The sequence below is a fragment of the Cavia porcellus genome, unplaced genomic scaffold (genome assembly GCF_034190915.1).
Source record: "Cavia porcellus strain 051 isolate PalLab524CR breed Dunkin Hartley unplaced genomic scaffold, mCavPor4.1 scaffold_1, whole genome shotgun sequence".
Taxonomy (NCBI): Eukaryota; Metazoa; Chordata; class Mammalia; order Rodentia; family Caviidae; genus Cavia; species Cavia porcellus.
The window spans coordinates 56,249,588-56,265,833 of NW_026947484.1; the positions used below are offsets into that span (position 1 = coordinate 56,249,588).

At 46.8% G+C, this 16,246-nt stretch overlaps 1 protein-coding gene across 2 annotated transcripts in view; it reads right to left on the minus strand.

Annotated features, from left to right (window-relative positions):
- Nucleotides 1–16,246, minus strand: part of Fbn1 (fibrillin 1) — a 207,572-nt gene that overhangs the window by 44,106 nt on the left and 147,220 nt on the right. For both annotated transcript variants that reach the window (XM_003471859.5, XM_023565924.2), the window contains exons 32-42: nucleotides 12,767–12,889; nucleotides 12,499–12,621; nucleotides 10,906–11,031; nucleotides 9,028–9,150; nucleotides 7,533–7,655; nucleotides 7,070–7,234; nucleotides 6,318–6,386; nucleotides 6,097–6,222; nucleotides 4,817–4,939; nucleotides 4,090–4,248; nucleotides 1,279–1,350 (exon numbers count right to left, since the gene is read on the minus strand). In XM_003471859.5, the coding sequence (XP_003471907.1) occupies nucleotides 1,279–1,350; nucleotides 4,090–4,248; nucleotides 4,817–4,939; nucleotides 6,097–6,222; nucleotides 6,318–6,386; nucleotides 7,070–7,234; nucleotides 7,533–7,655; nucleotides 9,028–9,150; nucleotides 10,906–11,031; nucleotides 12,499–12,621; nucleotides 12,767–12,889 (1,332 nt within the window). The remainder of the gene's footprint in view (nucleotides 1–1,278; nucleotides 1,351–4,089; nucleotides 4,249–4,816; nucleotides 4,940–6,096; nucleotides 6,223–6,317; nucleotides 6,387–7,069; nucleotides 7,235–7,532; nucleotides 7,656–9,027; nucleotides 9,151–10,905; nucleotides 11,032–12,498; nucleotides 12,622–12,766; nucleotides 12,890–16,246) is intronic.

Genomic DNA, 16,246 nt, shown 5'->3' on the forward strand with positions numbered 1-16,246 from the left:
CTTAAGTAAAACAATTTTTTTCAGTCATCTAAATATTTTGTCATGGTGGAATTTGGTAACAATAAGTGTTTTGCTAAATATCATGTTTCCAGGTTTCAAGAGCCTGAGGCAAACCAAGCTATGACTTAGGACTGGGTTCCGGTCTCAGCTCTGTTTTTCATTAGCTGGGTGGCCCTGGGGGAATCCCTTCCCCTTTCTGGACCTGTTTCCTCCTTGGTGGCTGGGGCTTCTCGGCTCCACTAGTGAATGACACTGGTGGTGTTCCAAGTCTCTGCCAGCCACCAGCCTTGGAAGGCATACTGTGCCAAGAGGCACACCTGGTCCACCCACAGCAGACCCTACCAGTGCAGCCACTCATCTTCTGAGCACAGGTTCTAGGGAATCTCAAAGGTCTGTATCAGAAAGAGGGAAAGCAATGTGGCCAGGGCCAAGTGTTTCACACCAGTGTCACCAGCAGCTTTTCTTTCTAAACCATGACCTTTCTTTGGACACTGCCTCAATGGCAGATCCCTATGGATTTGGCACCAGCAGTGCCAGGCTAATTACTGGACCACAGGCTTGTTTTCTTAGACAAGGAAACTGGAAAGGCTGACACGGATTTCAGTTTCCTCATTAGGAACAAGGTGATGTTTGCTCCCAGACGCAACTGTTGAGACTCAGAGGGCTTCTAAGGTTGAAGATAAATCTCCCCAGGGCAAAACAGGGGGGCTGCAATAGCTCTGCATCTCCTTCAAGTGAACTGGTTCTGAACCACAGAGCAGTGCCTCTGTTGGCTGAACAGTGCGATATTCATGAACCTCGCATCTGCTAACCACACCCCAGCTACCCGATAAGCCTCAGACAGCAGATTTGTATGTCACATCAGAAATCCACCAGCGAGGGGCCCATGAAAAGCTCCCATGTGAGATAAAACTCATCTTCAGCAAAGGCTGTGTCCTATACAGAGGCCTGGCCTGAAGACTCATCTCAAACTCATCTTAGTCAAAAGCACGAGCTATTAGTCAATCCCAGTGCCCACCGGCCCTGCTCCTAGAACCTCTCTCTTCATTGATGCCGAGGGTTGGTTTATCAGAGCTTGATTCCAGTTTTGCAAAAAGTTTCCCATGTGGGGAGCCCCTCGGGGTGTGTCTGCTGTGAACTAAGAATCCGTCAGTGTTTCTCTTTCTAAGCAAAAAGGAAAGAAGAAAGCAGGGAACAGCAGTGCGCGCTCCCTTTGTAATACAAGGACCAGACCAGAAAGTCCCCATGGCGCTCACGGTGCCAATGCCCACCACTCACCCACGGGCAGGCCGGTGTAGATGTCAATCACGAAGCCCGGCCTCTGGCTCCCACACAGGGTAGCAAATTCGTCTGCCAAAATGAAACACAGGGGCAATCAGTAAAGAGCAAGGACCAATGGACAGAAATGACTTTTGGCACATTCTGGAAAGGTAACTGTAAAGGGAAGACTTCTTTTCTTTTTGAGATAGAGTCTCCCTATGTAGTTCAGGCTGGCCTTAAACTCACTATGCAGCCCAGGCTGGCCTCAAATTGCAGTGATCCTCCTGCTTCAGCCTCCCGAGTGGTGTGGGATGACAGGCATGTGCCACCATGCCCAGCTGTAAGTGGAAAACTTTAAAACAAAAAGTAGTTCCTACAGATCATCAGACAGACCCGGAAAGGAAATGACCTCATGTGGGCTGATGCTGAGGTCGGAGGGGAGTCTATGTTGCCTGGGGTGGGTTCTGTGAGCTGCCCGTGGTGCAGTTTGGATCGCGTTAGCTCTGCACTGAGCCTGGGGACTGGCGAGGAGGCAACAACACAGGGTGTGAGGAAGGCTCCCAGGGCCCTCCCAGGAGACTGAGGTGCCACAGGGACTGGAGCAAGCACCTGACAACACAGCTTTGAGGGACATGGGCTAAGGCAGCAATGTCTGCCACTGTGTCGACCGCTGGACCCAGACTGTCTCACCTGGAATACAGAGCACATCTCCTTTCCCTTGCTCCGACCCCACTGCTGATTTGCCCTTCCCTTGCCTGATTTCATCACGCTTGACAATGACATGAACTAAATGCAACTGGTCATTCCCTGACTGTGAGAGCTGCCAATTCCCAATGGTGACTAACTGGCAGAGTACGGTATCAAAGCTTAAGGTCACCCTGCAGCCTTACTAGTAAGGCCCAGCGAAAAAGAATAAAAGGTTTCTGGAAATGCATTCATTAAAACGTAGCAGGAGCCAGGCAAGATGGCTTATGCCTGTCATCCCTGCTCCTTGGGAGGATTGCTTGAACCTAGGAGTTGGCAGCCAGCCTGGGCAGCACAGCAGGACCTTGTCTCTAAAAAAAAAAAAAAAAAAAAAAAAGAAAAAATATATATACAACTAAAATATAGTAACCTCGCCTTCTAATGTCATGTTCCTTAATCTGCGAGTTTCTGCTCTCACAAGGGTCACTCCAGCTGACACTGCTCATTGAGGAAAATTACAGAGACTCAAACCCAAGGGCAGATTTCTGAGCATATGGAAGCCAAGACTAGATGTGGCTAGACCTCAACACAGAGAGGAAAGCTTGCATTTTATAGTAAGGGCATACGATTTCCTAAAATGTACAGTACTTTCTGAAAGTCAGTGCCAGTCTATGCTGAGGGTCTCTGATGCCTCTAACCAGGCAAACATGCCATGATCGCTGAGGGCAGAAGAGAAAACAGTAGGACTTCTCGCCTCAGCTATTTAAAAACTAATTGTGTGTGTACTTCACACACAGTTTACAAAAATAATAAATGCCATTTTCAAGACAATTCAAAGCGTACACAAACACATATATAGACACACACACTGATGTGTAAACATGCACCCCAAGTATGTATAATCTCTAAATTTTTTACTGATGAGAATGTATCACTCATGATTGACTGTCAGCAGACTTTTTCTTTAAGGGCCAGACAGCAAATGTTTTGCAGGTTGCATGGAATTTGTCAAAACTCTACCACAACAGCAGCAGATAAAGAATAGACATGTTAGTGTGGCTGTGTTCTAATAAAAATATCAATGGGCCCTGAAACCTAAAGTTCCTATAAGGTTCACGTCAGTAAACATTGTGATTCCCTCCCCCACCATTTAAAACATAAAGAACTGTCCTCATCTCAAGGCCTTCTGCAGAGGGCAGGCTGCCTTCGGCCCATGAGCTGGAGTCTGCCCTGCTATTGGAGTCTCCTGCAGAACAGAGGTCAATCACAATTCTAAGGGGTGCTTGTTGTATTATTTCTGAAGCACACAATGGATGGGATGGTGTATTTGACTTAAAAAGGAAAGTCAGTTGTGTGTGTGGCCAGGTAGAAAGAAATTTAATATTCTGTGCATCGCTGTGGGGAATAGGGTAGATACCACAGGACACCTTCTGCACGCTCATTTCATTTAACCCACATTAAATACTGGTGAAGGATGCCTCTTCATGTCTCTGATATGCAGCATATACCATGGCTGTAGGAATCCTGTATCACTTCACCCAAGTATCACTTCATTTACTTACAGGATATAACTGAGCTGTTTAAAAATAACACTAGACAACTCCTCTCCCTCTGTGAGAATGTGAGAAGAAAATTTCCTCCAGGAGAGAAACTAGGCAAAGTTGCGCGTTCCTTCCTCTGCTTTATGGTCACTGAGCACCGTGCATGTGACTGTGTCCCCCTTCCCAGCGAGCCTAGGAACTTTGGAGCTGAGCCCTTGCTTGTCTGCGGCAAGCAAGCTGGCACTCCCAGCTTAAAGGCTGCCACTCGCCTCACTCTGTGGGGAACTTGCTCCCTCCTGTTTGCCATTTACCTCATGCTTATTCCTCACTCCACATTTACATCTTTGGAGGCTGCCCTTAATTTGTGTGTGCGTGTGTGTGGGTCTAGAGGGCTGCTTAAGAATTAGGGCATTGGTTTGAAAGCCTAATTGGCGACTCGACTTTCAGTTGGAAGGACCCTGGCCAACGTGAATTAAAATGCGCCCTTGGGAGCCATTTTTAAAAAATGGCAGCCCCTTCTTCCTGTGTCCCCCTCTATCCCAGTGATGCAAGGGTCCCTGATCAGCCTGTAATTTCTGAGACAGCAAGATGAGGATGCATTCACCTGTGCTCGGGATGGGGCACTGCTCACAGGGCTTGTTCCAAGCTCGGCCAATGTTGTAGGAGCAGCAGCACATCTTCTTGGTCATGTTGAACAGCAGCTCTCCGTCGCAGGTCTGGTTGTCGGCATAGTAGTTCCTGTAGCACAAGCTTCTTCTCATGTCTGGACCAAAGGATACAAGGATTGGTAATGCCAAGGGGAAAACGCACCCGTTTTCAGGGAATGCTCCAGAACAAAATCTTCAGACTTTGATACCAGCAGGAGCGGGCTTCCCAGACAACTTTTTAGCTAACTCTGCTGCTCAAAGAAAAGGACTTTGAGAGATGAATTCGCTGGTATTCTGTGCCACAGAACTAAGTCATTATGTAGCTGCAACATTAATACACTTTACACGACTCCCTACCCAGTCTCCTAGTAACAATTCTCCACTTCTATTTGGCAGTGAGTTCCTTATTTCCGACTCACCATGTTTTAATCCTGTAGGCCAGTGCTATAAACATAATTACATGAAGATACACCCAAAAATCAAACAAAAGAAGCAGTATGAAACCGTTGTTTGGGATTTTCCAACATTACATTGTGAGGAAAACTCCCAACCTCCCACACAAGGTGGTGCAGAATGCCAAGCGCACCTCGCAGCACCCAGCCCGATGCGCAGCCAGAGACCCAGAGCAGCCTGGAATCCTTGGATCAGAATCAGACCTGCCCAACCAGAAGAGCATGACCTTACCCATGCAGTTATTGCCCCCGTTCACTTGCATGTAGTCCGGGGGACAGATGCAGGTGTAGTTGCCCACGGTGTTGTAACACGTCCCAGGGCCACAGATTCCAGGAGTCTCACACTCGTTCACATCTAGAATCCGGACAGAGAGAGGCAGGTGAATGGAGACCCATCACACTGTAGAATGGCCTTGTATGCAGTGTCAACACACATGGTGACAACGGAGGACAGCGTGGTGACCCAAGGAGTTTTGAAGTCCGGATGGGAAAAGCAGAAGAGCAGTTAGTTCTTCAGGGTTTTTGATCTGGGCAAATGTGGGCATATTCTCAGGAAAGTGGGTTTTAGCAAAGAACTCTTTCCTTCTGACATGAATCACTAAGAAATATGCCCACGACATCCTCCAAGGCATACAGAAAAGGCAGTGTGGAGAAATTATAATGCTCAGACATCTATCAGAATAACAACTAGAGAGGTTGTACGCTCCCAGAATCTGCAGAGAAGGGTCTATCAGCAGTCAGCTTGATGTATCTGCACTGGTAAGGCTGCAGGGAAGAGATACTTTGCTGCCCCCATCCCATCTACAAAGGTGTGGACTCAGCTCGAGGTTGATTTCCTGAGTCTGAGAGCTATGTCTTATGTACTGCCATGTTTAACTGATAGTTAACGAGGCTGTCACGTGTGTGTCACACCATACACCAGTGGGAGAGCTTGTGTGGGGGCTATTTCCCACACAGAATAAGAGATGTTCTTTTCCTAACGGGTTCTATATCTCCTGTATGGAGATAAAAACCCCTCTCGCATCCCAATCCAGGGCCCAGGTGCAGGGACAGGCCGAGCAGGGCCATCCGGAGGATCATCAAGCTAAAGGTGGGCCTTCTCCTGAAGCTCACCTCAATGCACCAGTGCAGGGACTGAGTGGCAAAGGACAAGGAGAGGAACCAGCACTGCCCTGGACACAGGCACTGCTGAAACAGGGCCAATGCCACTCTAATAACAAGTGGTTTTTCTGAAGAGCATGGAAAACTTTCATATGGGACTCCAGCCCAGCATAATAAAACTCTACTTTTCTCAGGAAAAGTGGGAGATTTCGGACTTATTGGAAATGACATCACTTCAAGAACACTAAGGTGGGCGGCCACATGTGCGGCTGATTTCCCTGGCTGCGTGCAAGCAAAGGCCACTGGGCCGCATGACTAAGCCCTCCTTTCCCAGGGAGAACCATATGCTTGTTTCTCAGGTCAGTCCTACAGACGTGAGGGAGGCCAGCTCACTCTGCAAGGGCCACTCACCATCACACACTCGCGTGTCCTCATTCAGGTAGTAGCCCGTGGGGCACCGGCACTGGAAGCTGCCAAAGGTGTTGATGCACTTCCCGCCTTGGCAGAGCCCCGGGAGCTCCTGGCACTCATCAATATCTGCCAGCGAGGAAACAGGAGCATCTCAGCACCGTCCTCCCACCCCGGGGTGCTGCCGGCATGCGCTTCACGGTGGGTGAAGGAAAAAGAAATACCTTCCAATATAACGGTGATGGGGTTTGGACGGAAACCTTCTCCTCCAGGGCAAAGAATTTTGTACTCCGCTATTGAAACAAGAGAAAAGAAATCCAAGGGAGTTCTTTGGAACAGAGACATTTTGGAAGTAATACCCTCCAGAGAAAGGCTGCCCCTGCTGGCTGGAAGTGCCCTGTCACAGGCATTACCGGCCCCTTCCACCCTCCTCAAGCAAGGTGACTTCCCTGTATACACCTGTCACTCTCTAATGGCTTCTGCCATGAGCCCCAAGTGTCCTCAGTGCTGGGACACTTCCCCTTAGCTCCTGGCCTGACATTCCTGTAAATTCTTTCACTCCGTATCTCCACTGCTGTTTCTCTTAAAAATCATTCTTTCCTGTTTTATTATCTAATAAGTTCTGTGTCCACTGTTAATTCGGTTCAGCTTTACTGCCTGGAAAGTGCAGCTTCCTTCAGGAATGGGCATGAACCTGCCTCCAAAGCCCTCTGCAAACTCTGCCTAAGGCAAAGCTTTTCTCTCCAGCCTTGCCTGGAAAATCTTTAAGTAACACTCTCTGCTTCTGCCTCAGATAAAAGAGAGATGCCGGCTGCTGGTCTGAGCATCCAGAGTGAGCCAGACGGGGAGATTTCCAACTCCCCTGCAGGGCCAAGGCAAGCGACTTCCTGCTCCTTGCAGGGAGAGTGCGGGCAGCTCCCCCCCTCGGTCCCCCCCCCACCCCGGCATGGGCAGCAGGAATAGGGTGTCCACTCACACGTGTTCACAGGTGGGCACACTTCACAGGGGGTGCCCCAGGCTCTCCCCAGAGAACAGCAGCAGGAAGCCTTGGAGACACCCACTCCGATCTCGTTGCTGCAGGCTGTGTCCCCATTGTCCCCCCGGGGCCGGATATCCAGATAGCAATTTCCTGAGCGGGTATCTGTTTCCCAGAGACAGAGGAGAAAGTGTCAGCCCGATGCATCCTACTGGAGGGTAGAAAACGTAAACTCATTTCCAAAACTGCTTAAAAACCAGAAATTACATTTACTAAGAATCTAAAAAACTGTGCAAGAATATATAGCATGCCGGGAAGATTTGTGTCTGAGGATAGAAAGCAGAGTTTGCAAAAGTTTCGGCTTCTCTGTTACTAGCTTTGTAAATGTTGCAAAGGGAATGTTCAGCATTGCTTTTAAAAATAATAAACACTGTGCATCTCTGGGAAGCTTTGAAGATCTTACCAACGCAGCCAACTCGAGTTGGATTCAGCTCAAAGTCAGGTGGACAGTCGCAGGTGTAGCTGCCGGGGGAGTTGACACAATTCCCGCTGATGCACGTGGTGGGGTCCAGACATTCGTTAACATCTGAGGTCAAACAGCCACAAATCAGCCACAGCCCACGCCAGGCTGACATCACCTCGCAATGGCAGGACCAGTCTGGGGCTCCCAGCAAGACTTTCTGAGTCACAGCTCACAATGTCATCTAAAAACACAGTCTTCCACTTTGAAACAAAGCCCTTGGGAAGGAACTAGGTCATAGTCTTGGATCTTTTCCCCCAGAACACATTTACTACTCCAAGTTGTCACTGGGATAAAATATAATTCTGGAGCTAGGAAAAATACTCCCGTGAAGCTGACTGAAGGCAGAATAACTGTGACCTCGGTCAAGCAAACCTCAGGCACGGGGGCACAGATCCAGGGGTCCACAGGTGCAGGCAGCTTTGACCTTGATCCCTGAGGTGGAGCTTTTTTCTTGAAGCATGCAAAGCATCTCTCTCCATCCTTGATGCAGTTACTATTTCTCTTTCCCTTTCTATTCTAAAAATACATAGGGAATTCCATGTCTTTAGGATACGGCAGATTTCACCTCTATAGCATCCTTTTGTCCATTTGAGCACTTAGGAAATCCTTGAAACTAGACAATCAGATTCAGACAAGAGAGACTGGGCCTCCCTAGGTCTTCCCCATGGAAAGGGGAACCTCCACTGGGTTCCACCAGAGGTGATTCTTTTGCTCAAATCCCATGTGAGCTTGGACAGGACTTGGGAACTTGGACTGTAAGCTCCAAGCAAGAGCAATGAGACCAGGACCTTGCAGACAGAGACCCGGAGTCTGGCAGAGTGTCTGGACCAGGGGAGGCATGCTGGAGGCCAGTTTGCTGGTGTTACTTTTCCAAAAAACGCAGAGATGATGGGTACGTGGGAGGGCATTGTGAGGAGGTGGTATGGGCAGGATTAGGTTGGCCCCTGGGTCAGAGCCCGTTTCAGTGTCTGAAGGCAAACCTAGTCTTTCCTGAAGTCTAGGGATCCTCCAGCCTGGGATTTGAGTCCCAGGATCCAGGATCGGAGGATGGAGCAGGAAATGGAGGTGCAGGTGGTAGGCTGCCGGGTGCCTGGGCCTTGGATTTGTTTCCCTCAGTTCCCTGAGTGCCCTCTGCTCTACAAGAACACAACTTCAACACTGGAAATGGGTGACTGGGCTTTGTGTGCAGGGTACTATGACCATCACCCACCCAGCCAGATGGGAGAAGTGGGGGGACTGTGATGACAGGCCCAAGAAGGACCCCAGCACATGGCTTTCAAAGGAAAATGGCACTGTCTCCAAGGAGGAAAGGAAATAGCCAGGAAGCTACACAGCTGGGCGCCCAGGGAGCCTTCCTCCTCCACAGCCAGGGGCCTGGTGTGTGGTCCTGGGACGCCCCACAGCCGGGGCCCCTGGGACACCCGGGATGACTCACCCGTGCAGTTGCCACCACTTCGGTCCAGTTCATAGCCGATGTCACACTCGCAGCGGAACAGGCCAGGGAGGTTGTGGCAAGTTCCAAAGACGCAGATGTTGGGCAGGGAGCACTCATCGATATCTTGGGGGAAGGATAATAGGGGAGAGGTTGAATTTGTTGTTTTGCCAGAGAAACTGCCTAATGCATGGTGAGCAACATTAGCGTTAAGACCAGGAAATCCACCTGTCACCAGTCTAGGCACTTTTCCTCTGGGTTTTCAGATAATGTGTCACATTATCTGAATGTCTCCTTAGTGAAAGGTTCACTTCCTCAGCCCCCAGTTACCTGCCAGGCTCTGGGCTAAGCATTATATCTATTTCATGGCATCTCATGTAAGTCTATCTGAGTATTGTAAAGGAAGAGCTGCCCAGGCCACCTTAGACTAAATTGCTTAGAAGTTCTGACCTGTCTACCACCTGCTTCTGCAGGGAGCTAAAATTTTAAGAACCACAAAGTGTTTTCCTTCTGGTCACTCTGAAGTAGTCAGTTTTACAATCATCAGTCGTGTGTGTGTGTGTGTGTGTGTGTGTGTGTGTGTGTGTGTGTGTTGGTGTTTGACTGCTCACAGAAGTCTGATAACTGTACCCTTCCCTCCCAGGTCTCTGTGTCTCTCTCACGTGCTCAGTTTCCTTGTGCAGTTGGTTATCTGGGCACATTTTCAGACTTGAGACTGGCTTTAAATAGCCACCAGCACCCTTGCCAGCAGTGATTTATATTTAAGAACAAACAAACAAACAAAAGCTCCCCTCATAGCGTGAAGAGAAACAAAATTCTCACTGTGACTATTTATGTTACCAGATGTGTCAGGATACCTGTTTAACCTTGGATATTTGGAATAACAAAAGTAAACCAGGCGTTAGACATGTGATCCAGGGCATAATCTAGTTTCTTGCCACAAGAGGGTTTTACATCAACTCTGCATATATAATGTAAACTGTAGAAGGAACCTTCAATAGTCCCATAACAAAGCAAAGTATTTACATAATAATACACGAGGAAGACAGTACTTTTGTCATAAAGACCAGCTTTGAGTTCACATCTTATTAACAAGGAACAACTATTAGCTAATACATCAATCACAGCCTTGTTTAAACTGTTGTCAATTGTTATCATTTGTTTATTTCTACTGAAATCTTTTTAGTTCGTGCATTCACTAATTATTTTCAAAGAAGGAAGATGTGCTTCAATTTGACAGCTGTGGGTAAGGAGAAGAACCTTATGTTTCTTAATTGGATCCATCTGTAGCCTGCAGGTTCCCAGGACTCATCCTATCTGATCGAGCTTTCACAGGAGGACAGAACCGGAAGCCCAGAGACACATGACATATGCATGATTCCAAGGAACACTCTCCACGGAACACATGTGCAAAATACTCCCTTGTGTTTGCAGAGGTTAGATATTCAGAGCACATTCTGAGACTCACTCAAGACATTAATGTGCGTTGGGAGACACCTGTCTCTCTGTCATTATGATGACACCTTTCTAGAAAACGACCATTGCAGAAGTTAACAACTGTGTTTCTATGGTTAAAGATAATCCTCCCACAGAACAGAGGACTCTAGTTTGAGTTCTTCTCCCTAGCAAGAGGCACAAGCGGGTGGTGCTGAACTGACCGTGCTCACATCTGCCCCCCAACCCCATGAACAATGGCCTGCTCTTGGTCACCATGTGGCCAGGCTGGGTGTAGTTCTGATAAAAGAGAAATGGTCGAGCTGGAGTCCTAACCCCTCCACAAACTGACTGGACCAGCTTAGATTCGAAGTCAAACACCCCATGATTTGGGAAGGACAAGGGCCGGCGATGCCTCAACAGCCCAAGCCCTCCTCGGGGAGTTACCTTCACAGGCCTTCCCGTCAGCGCTGGGCACAAAGCCCATGTCACACTCGCAGCGGTAGCCTCCGGGGGCGTTGAGGCACTGGCCATTGCCACAGAGGTTCAGGTTCTCCGAGCACTCATCCAGGTCTGCAGGTGGAAAGAATCACATGTTACCCTCCCAAAATTCCTCGAGTTCTACAATTTTTATGACTCTCAACACCCTGAGGGGAGCCATATTTTTACAACTTCTATTTACTATGTTTCACCTCATTTGTTTTGCTCTTCTGAATGCTCTATGTAATAAACGTGGGGCTCAGATGCCAAATCCTGAATGTGAAACAATCCCAAATGCTGTAAAATGGGTAATAAGCTAAAAGAATCATTCAAATGTGTGAGCCTCTCCTGGGAGGGTCATCCCCATGGTGGCCATTTCTGTGACCTGGAAGAACAAGTATGGTTTCCTGTCTGTTTCTCAGTTTGGATGAGTAGCACAGGAACTGGGATGGCAACTACCAAGGAGACCAAAAATTCCTGAGTGCTTATCTCGTCCTCATTTTCTTCACCACAGGCATTAAATGTCAAACAAACGAGCCATACATGCTTAGTACTTCAAATTTAAAGTTTTTCAAAGCCAATGGGAGGTTTATGGTTACAGAACTTCACTGGGTTTGGCAGAAATAATTTCAACTACGCTAAAACTTTCAGTGAAGAAAAAAGTCCAAGAAAATCACTTAATGGACCTTAGCCTCCTTGTGCTTATGGGACATCATGTTAACAAAATGCTCAGATAAGCAAATGTTTAAATCCTATGAGGCAGTTATACTACTTAATGGATGTCACTATTGTATTGAACCCCAAAGCCCTTGCAGAAGTGCGGCCTATGTACACATGTACGTATAAGTCTACGTACGACTTACGGAATCCATTCCCAGTCATATACATACACACAGCAGTCCATGTTAATTCTGTGGCTGTTAACTGAAGCTGAGAAGAAATCTTAACTAATCCATTAAAAATTTGGAAGTGAATGAATTCCTTACAAAGCAGTTCAATCATGCACTAACGAATGTTTGAAAAATAAAGCACAATTTATAAGTTATAAAAAGAGTAGCTATGGAGTTCTTATTCCAATATGAAATGATGATGACAGTAGGAGAAAATTCCATATTGTATAAAAATATACTGTTCTAGTCGAGAGAATCTTGTCCTTTTTCTTTCCTTACATTAGCTTCCTATAGCCAGCTTAGCTTCAAGTTGAGCACAGGAAGCAAATCATCAGAGAGAAACAGGCACAAAAATACAAAGGTAAAGACGTATAAAAGGAAGTGGGGCTTGTTTTAAACCAGTGACCTATTTTATAGTAACATATATATGTATGTATGCTACATATTATACTATATCACTTACATATAGAGACAGACAGACAGACAGACACAGAGGTTGAGAAATCAGTTTCTGAGGTCTCCCCATTTAACCTGGCTCCGTATTTTCATTCCACAAGGATCTACTCTTCCACAGATAATCTTCTGCTAACCAACTCGGCCTTCAAAAACAGTTGCAGATCTGAAGCCGGCAGACGCCCAGGTTTATACGGCTGTCTCGGCGCACACCCACCTGTGCATGTGAAGCCGTCGCCCGTGTAGCCCTCCTTGCACAGACAGCGGTAGGACCCCAGGGTGTTCTTGCAGTCTGCATGCTGGCTGCACAGGTGAGTTCCATTGGAGCACTCATCCAGGTCTTGAGGAAAACAGTGACATCATTATTCAGAGGGTGACAACGAGATCCAGGGAAACAGGACTTAAATTTGAACTAAGAATTAATATGCCCGCATTCATAACCCACACAGTTCCCGACAGGCAGTTTCTGTTCTCTTTCCATTCACCTGTGCACTTAATGCCATCTCCAATCCAGCCGGGGCTGCAGCTACACCGGAAGCTTCCCGCAGTGTTGGTGCACACAGCGTGCCTGCCGCAGTTGTGGGCTCCAATTTCACATTCATTAATGTCTGCAAAAACAACCAGGAGTTTAGCAGATGGTGGGCACTAATGCCTTTTGCACCTTTCAATAACTTAGCAATATTCAAAGACTGATCTGACCCAGTACAGCCTAACTAGTTTAGCATCCATGCATAAACTATGTATATCTGGAACATTTCAATTCATAAGAAAGAACAGTGGGGTGGTCCCTGCCATTGTTAGTGGTAATTATTTTCCATATCTCAATACAAGTGTCTGATTTCTGCAAAGCAAAATAAACGTCTTTCTGGATGAGGACCTTACAAAGTGAGCTGCGCCATGTCTGAGAGTAGTAATGCTATGGTCGTGTGTTTCTGTCACCAATATTTTATTAAGACAAATGTCAATACTGATGTGCGTTATTTCATATACTCTATAGACACAGTAACAAAATGTCATTGGCATATGAGAAAGTTTCTGAGTCATATACATACAAAATGTTTTATTCTTAAATGTAGAACATTATTATTTAATTCTACTTTACTGCCATGTAAGTTTTATTTTGGAATTGCTCATTCAGGCATATGCAGAAAGCACCTCTCAGTGCATTATATGGATCGCCTTTTCTAGCTCCTTAGCATCCTAGAACACTGGAGAATCATACTTTTTTTGCACATGTCACATAAAACTCAAGTCAGAAAGTGGAAATTTTGTCAGAATAAAGGGTCATGTTACTAAAAAGTTCCAAATTCTTCACAAGTCTCCATTCTCTAAAATTCTACTTCCAAGACAGAATATGAAGGTGTTAAGCAAATAATACAGCCCTGGATAGTGCACAGCAACACAGCGCCTGCCTGGCAAGTGTGAGATCATGAGTTTGATTTCAGATGCAAAAAAAAAGAAAAATAGAAATTATATAAAGCATGGATCAAAGTACGATCTGCTTCTTGAAATTAAGCCATTATAATAATGTATTACACTCATAATCAACTTTGTCATTTACTAAGAACAAGCTACAGATATGATATGACTTTATATAGAAATCAATATGTCTATAACACTTAGGCCAAGAGGATAAGGTTGGGAGACTGTCCTACAGCCTGAGAAAGAAACTGGGTGAGCCACTGTACCTCCCTGTTGTTTACTTCTAAAGCTCAATACAGTCATTTGAAGGCGCTGGAACACAGTGTTGGCTAAATGTTTCACCTGCAGCCCTGACACGGTCCTGGAGCTTTTGGCTTCTTCACGACTTTTAGAGCAAACATGAAATAAAGCTACAACAGATTCCTGCTACACACAATGTTCTGTAATGTCACTGGTAATCACAAGACGGGGACAGGTCTGGGAGAATGTCCTTCGATGGCGATGTAGTGCAGTGGTGAGTTCTAACATCCCTTGGTGGTCACCTGAGCAGGTGAGCTGTTAGGGGGTCGAGGGAGGATGTTCACCAGGGGAATAATGAGCCCAGCACATTCCAGGGACAAGAGGAGGGAGACCAGCGCACGGACAGGGTGGGAAGTGGATGCAGGAGCCCAGAAATGTAACCCTTCCTGAACCTGGCCCCGCAGACTCTGCAGAACATGCCAGCTGCTCCCGAGCAGGGCAGGGGCAGATCTGCACTCAGATAACCGCTCCCCACAGAAGCAAAGACGTAAGCCCCCACTCCAGAGGCGCTCTGCCTTCATTCGCTTTCCTCGTTTGCCCCATCTCTGGCCTCAGGTGGAAACAGAGGGCCCCAAGGCATGCGTATGAAGCCTCTGATGTTACAGAATCCAAGAACCGTGCAAGTGGGAAGAACTCACAGTCCGCCCTCCTGGTCCTTAGCAACTCAGAGGAGGAGACAGAGGCTGGGCCCTTTCAACCGCAGGGGACATGGCAAAATGGCCTGGGACTCAGTTTCCCTGCCTTCCATTGATGTCTTTCCCCTGGGGCACAGCTGCCCAACTGAGCCTGGTTCTTAGGAACTTCAGGATTTTATTCTAAATCTTGCATTACAGAGTTCTCAAAATACTAGAGAATTTGCAAGCTTACAGAAATACTCATGTATCTCCTCTAAGCACCACATACAGGATAACCCTGGCCTTTCCCTCTAGTAATCCTGCGGTCTTTTCTTCCAGTTTCCTGGTGGCAAAAGCTATCCTCACTGTCACATGCCCTTTACCTTCCATAGTTAATTTGCACTTAATAAAATTGCTATTTCCTTTAAAAGAAAATTGTCCTTTTTTATTCTTAGCAATATAAAATTCCAAGTCAAAAAGATTTTTTAAAAAAAATTTTACTGCAAATTTTCAAGATAAAAAGAAATTATATCTGCAAGGAGCTGTTCATGGGGGTGTTAGGATACTAGGAAAGAATAAGAGCCAGTGTTGAATTCTCTGCTTTGTGAATATTTGTACAATGTCTTGTTTTCTGTATATGACAAGTGAATTAAGAAAGAACACAATCAGAGTGGAAAGGCTTTCCTGAGTAAAAAGTTTCTGCATGTGTGGTGTGTGCACACCTGAGCCAAATATTATTAATTAATTGTTTCGAAGGCAGACTTGGACCTAGGACTCTGCTCCATTATAAAACTCGAACAGAAGGGGAAACTGAGTCATAAGGAAATAAGCAAACAAAAGCGCTGCACTGAAACACTCTTCAGCAATGTGAAGGAAACCCAGCATACGCTTGCCAAAAACATCTCTTTCTGGACAAATGTGCTCTTTCCTCCACAACTTCACTGCAGACAGAAAATTCCTTTTAAGATTAAGTGTAAGCCAAGACAAGCAAAGAAATTCAAATTTTAGGCTGACACTGTAGCTTCCTTAACCCTCTCATTCCTCCACTACAGATGCAAAGGTCCCCTGTGCCCAGCCCCTCTGAAGGGCAGGGGCATGATCTGGGCAGCCTGGCCACAGGTTCTATGTGGTTCAAGGGCTCTGAGGTGCCCTGTCCTCCCACGAGGGTCATGCAGGGAGAGGCTAGGCCACTCCACAAACACCTGCGTTCGGCCACCACGATTCTCCTCACGTGGACCCTCATCTAAGGAGTGGCACAGTGCCAATCTCCTCCATCAGAGGTGGAGGAAGAGGGCGTGACAGCCAACAGAAAGGCCAAACACAAAGGCTACTTGGATTTCTTAATTTGGATAAAAATGCGAGCCAAAACTTTTAACTGAACTCCCATGGAGTTTTCACAGGCGGATGGCCAGGGGACAGAGGACAAGGGGCAGTGATGGGGGGACTGGAAGGACACACACATTCTCTCCGACAGCCAGGGGCTGACGTGTGATTCTCTCCCATGGACTAAGATCCACCAGCACCATTCCTTGTGTAAAAGGAAGCAGAGAACTCGTGAAATCGATTTGCTCCAAAATCTCAAGGTCTTCCCTGGAAAACAATTCTGATTCAACTCCACTTGAGGCAGGC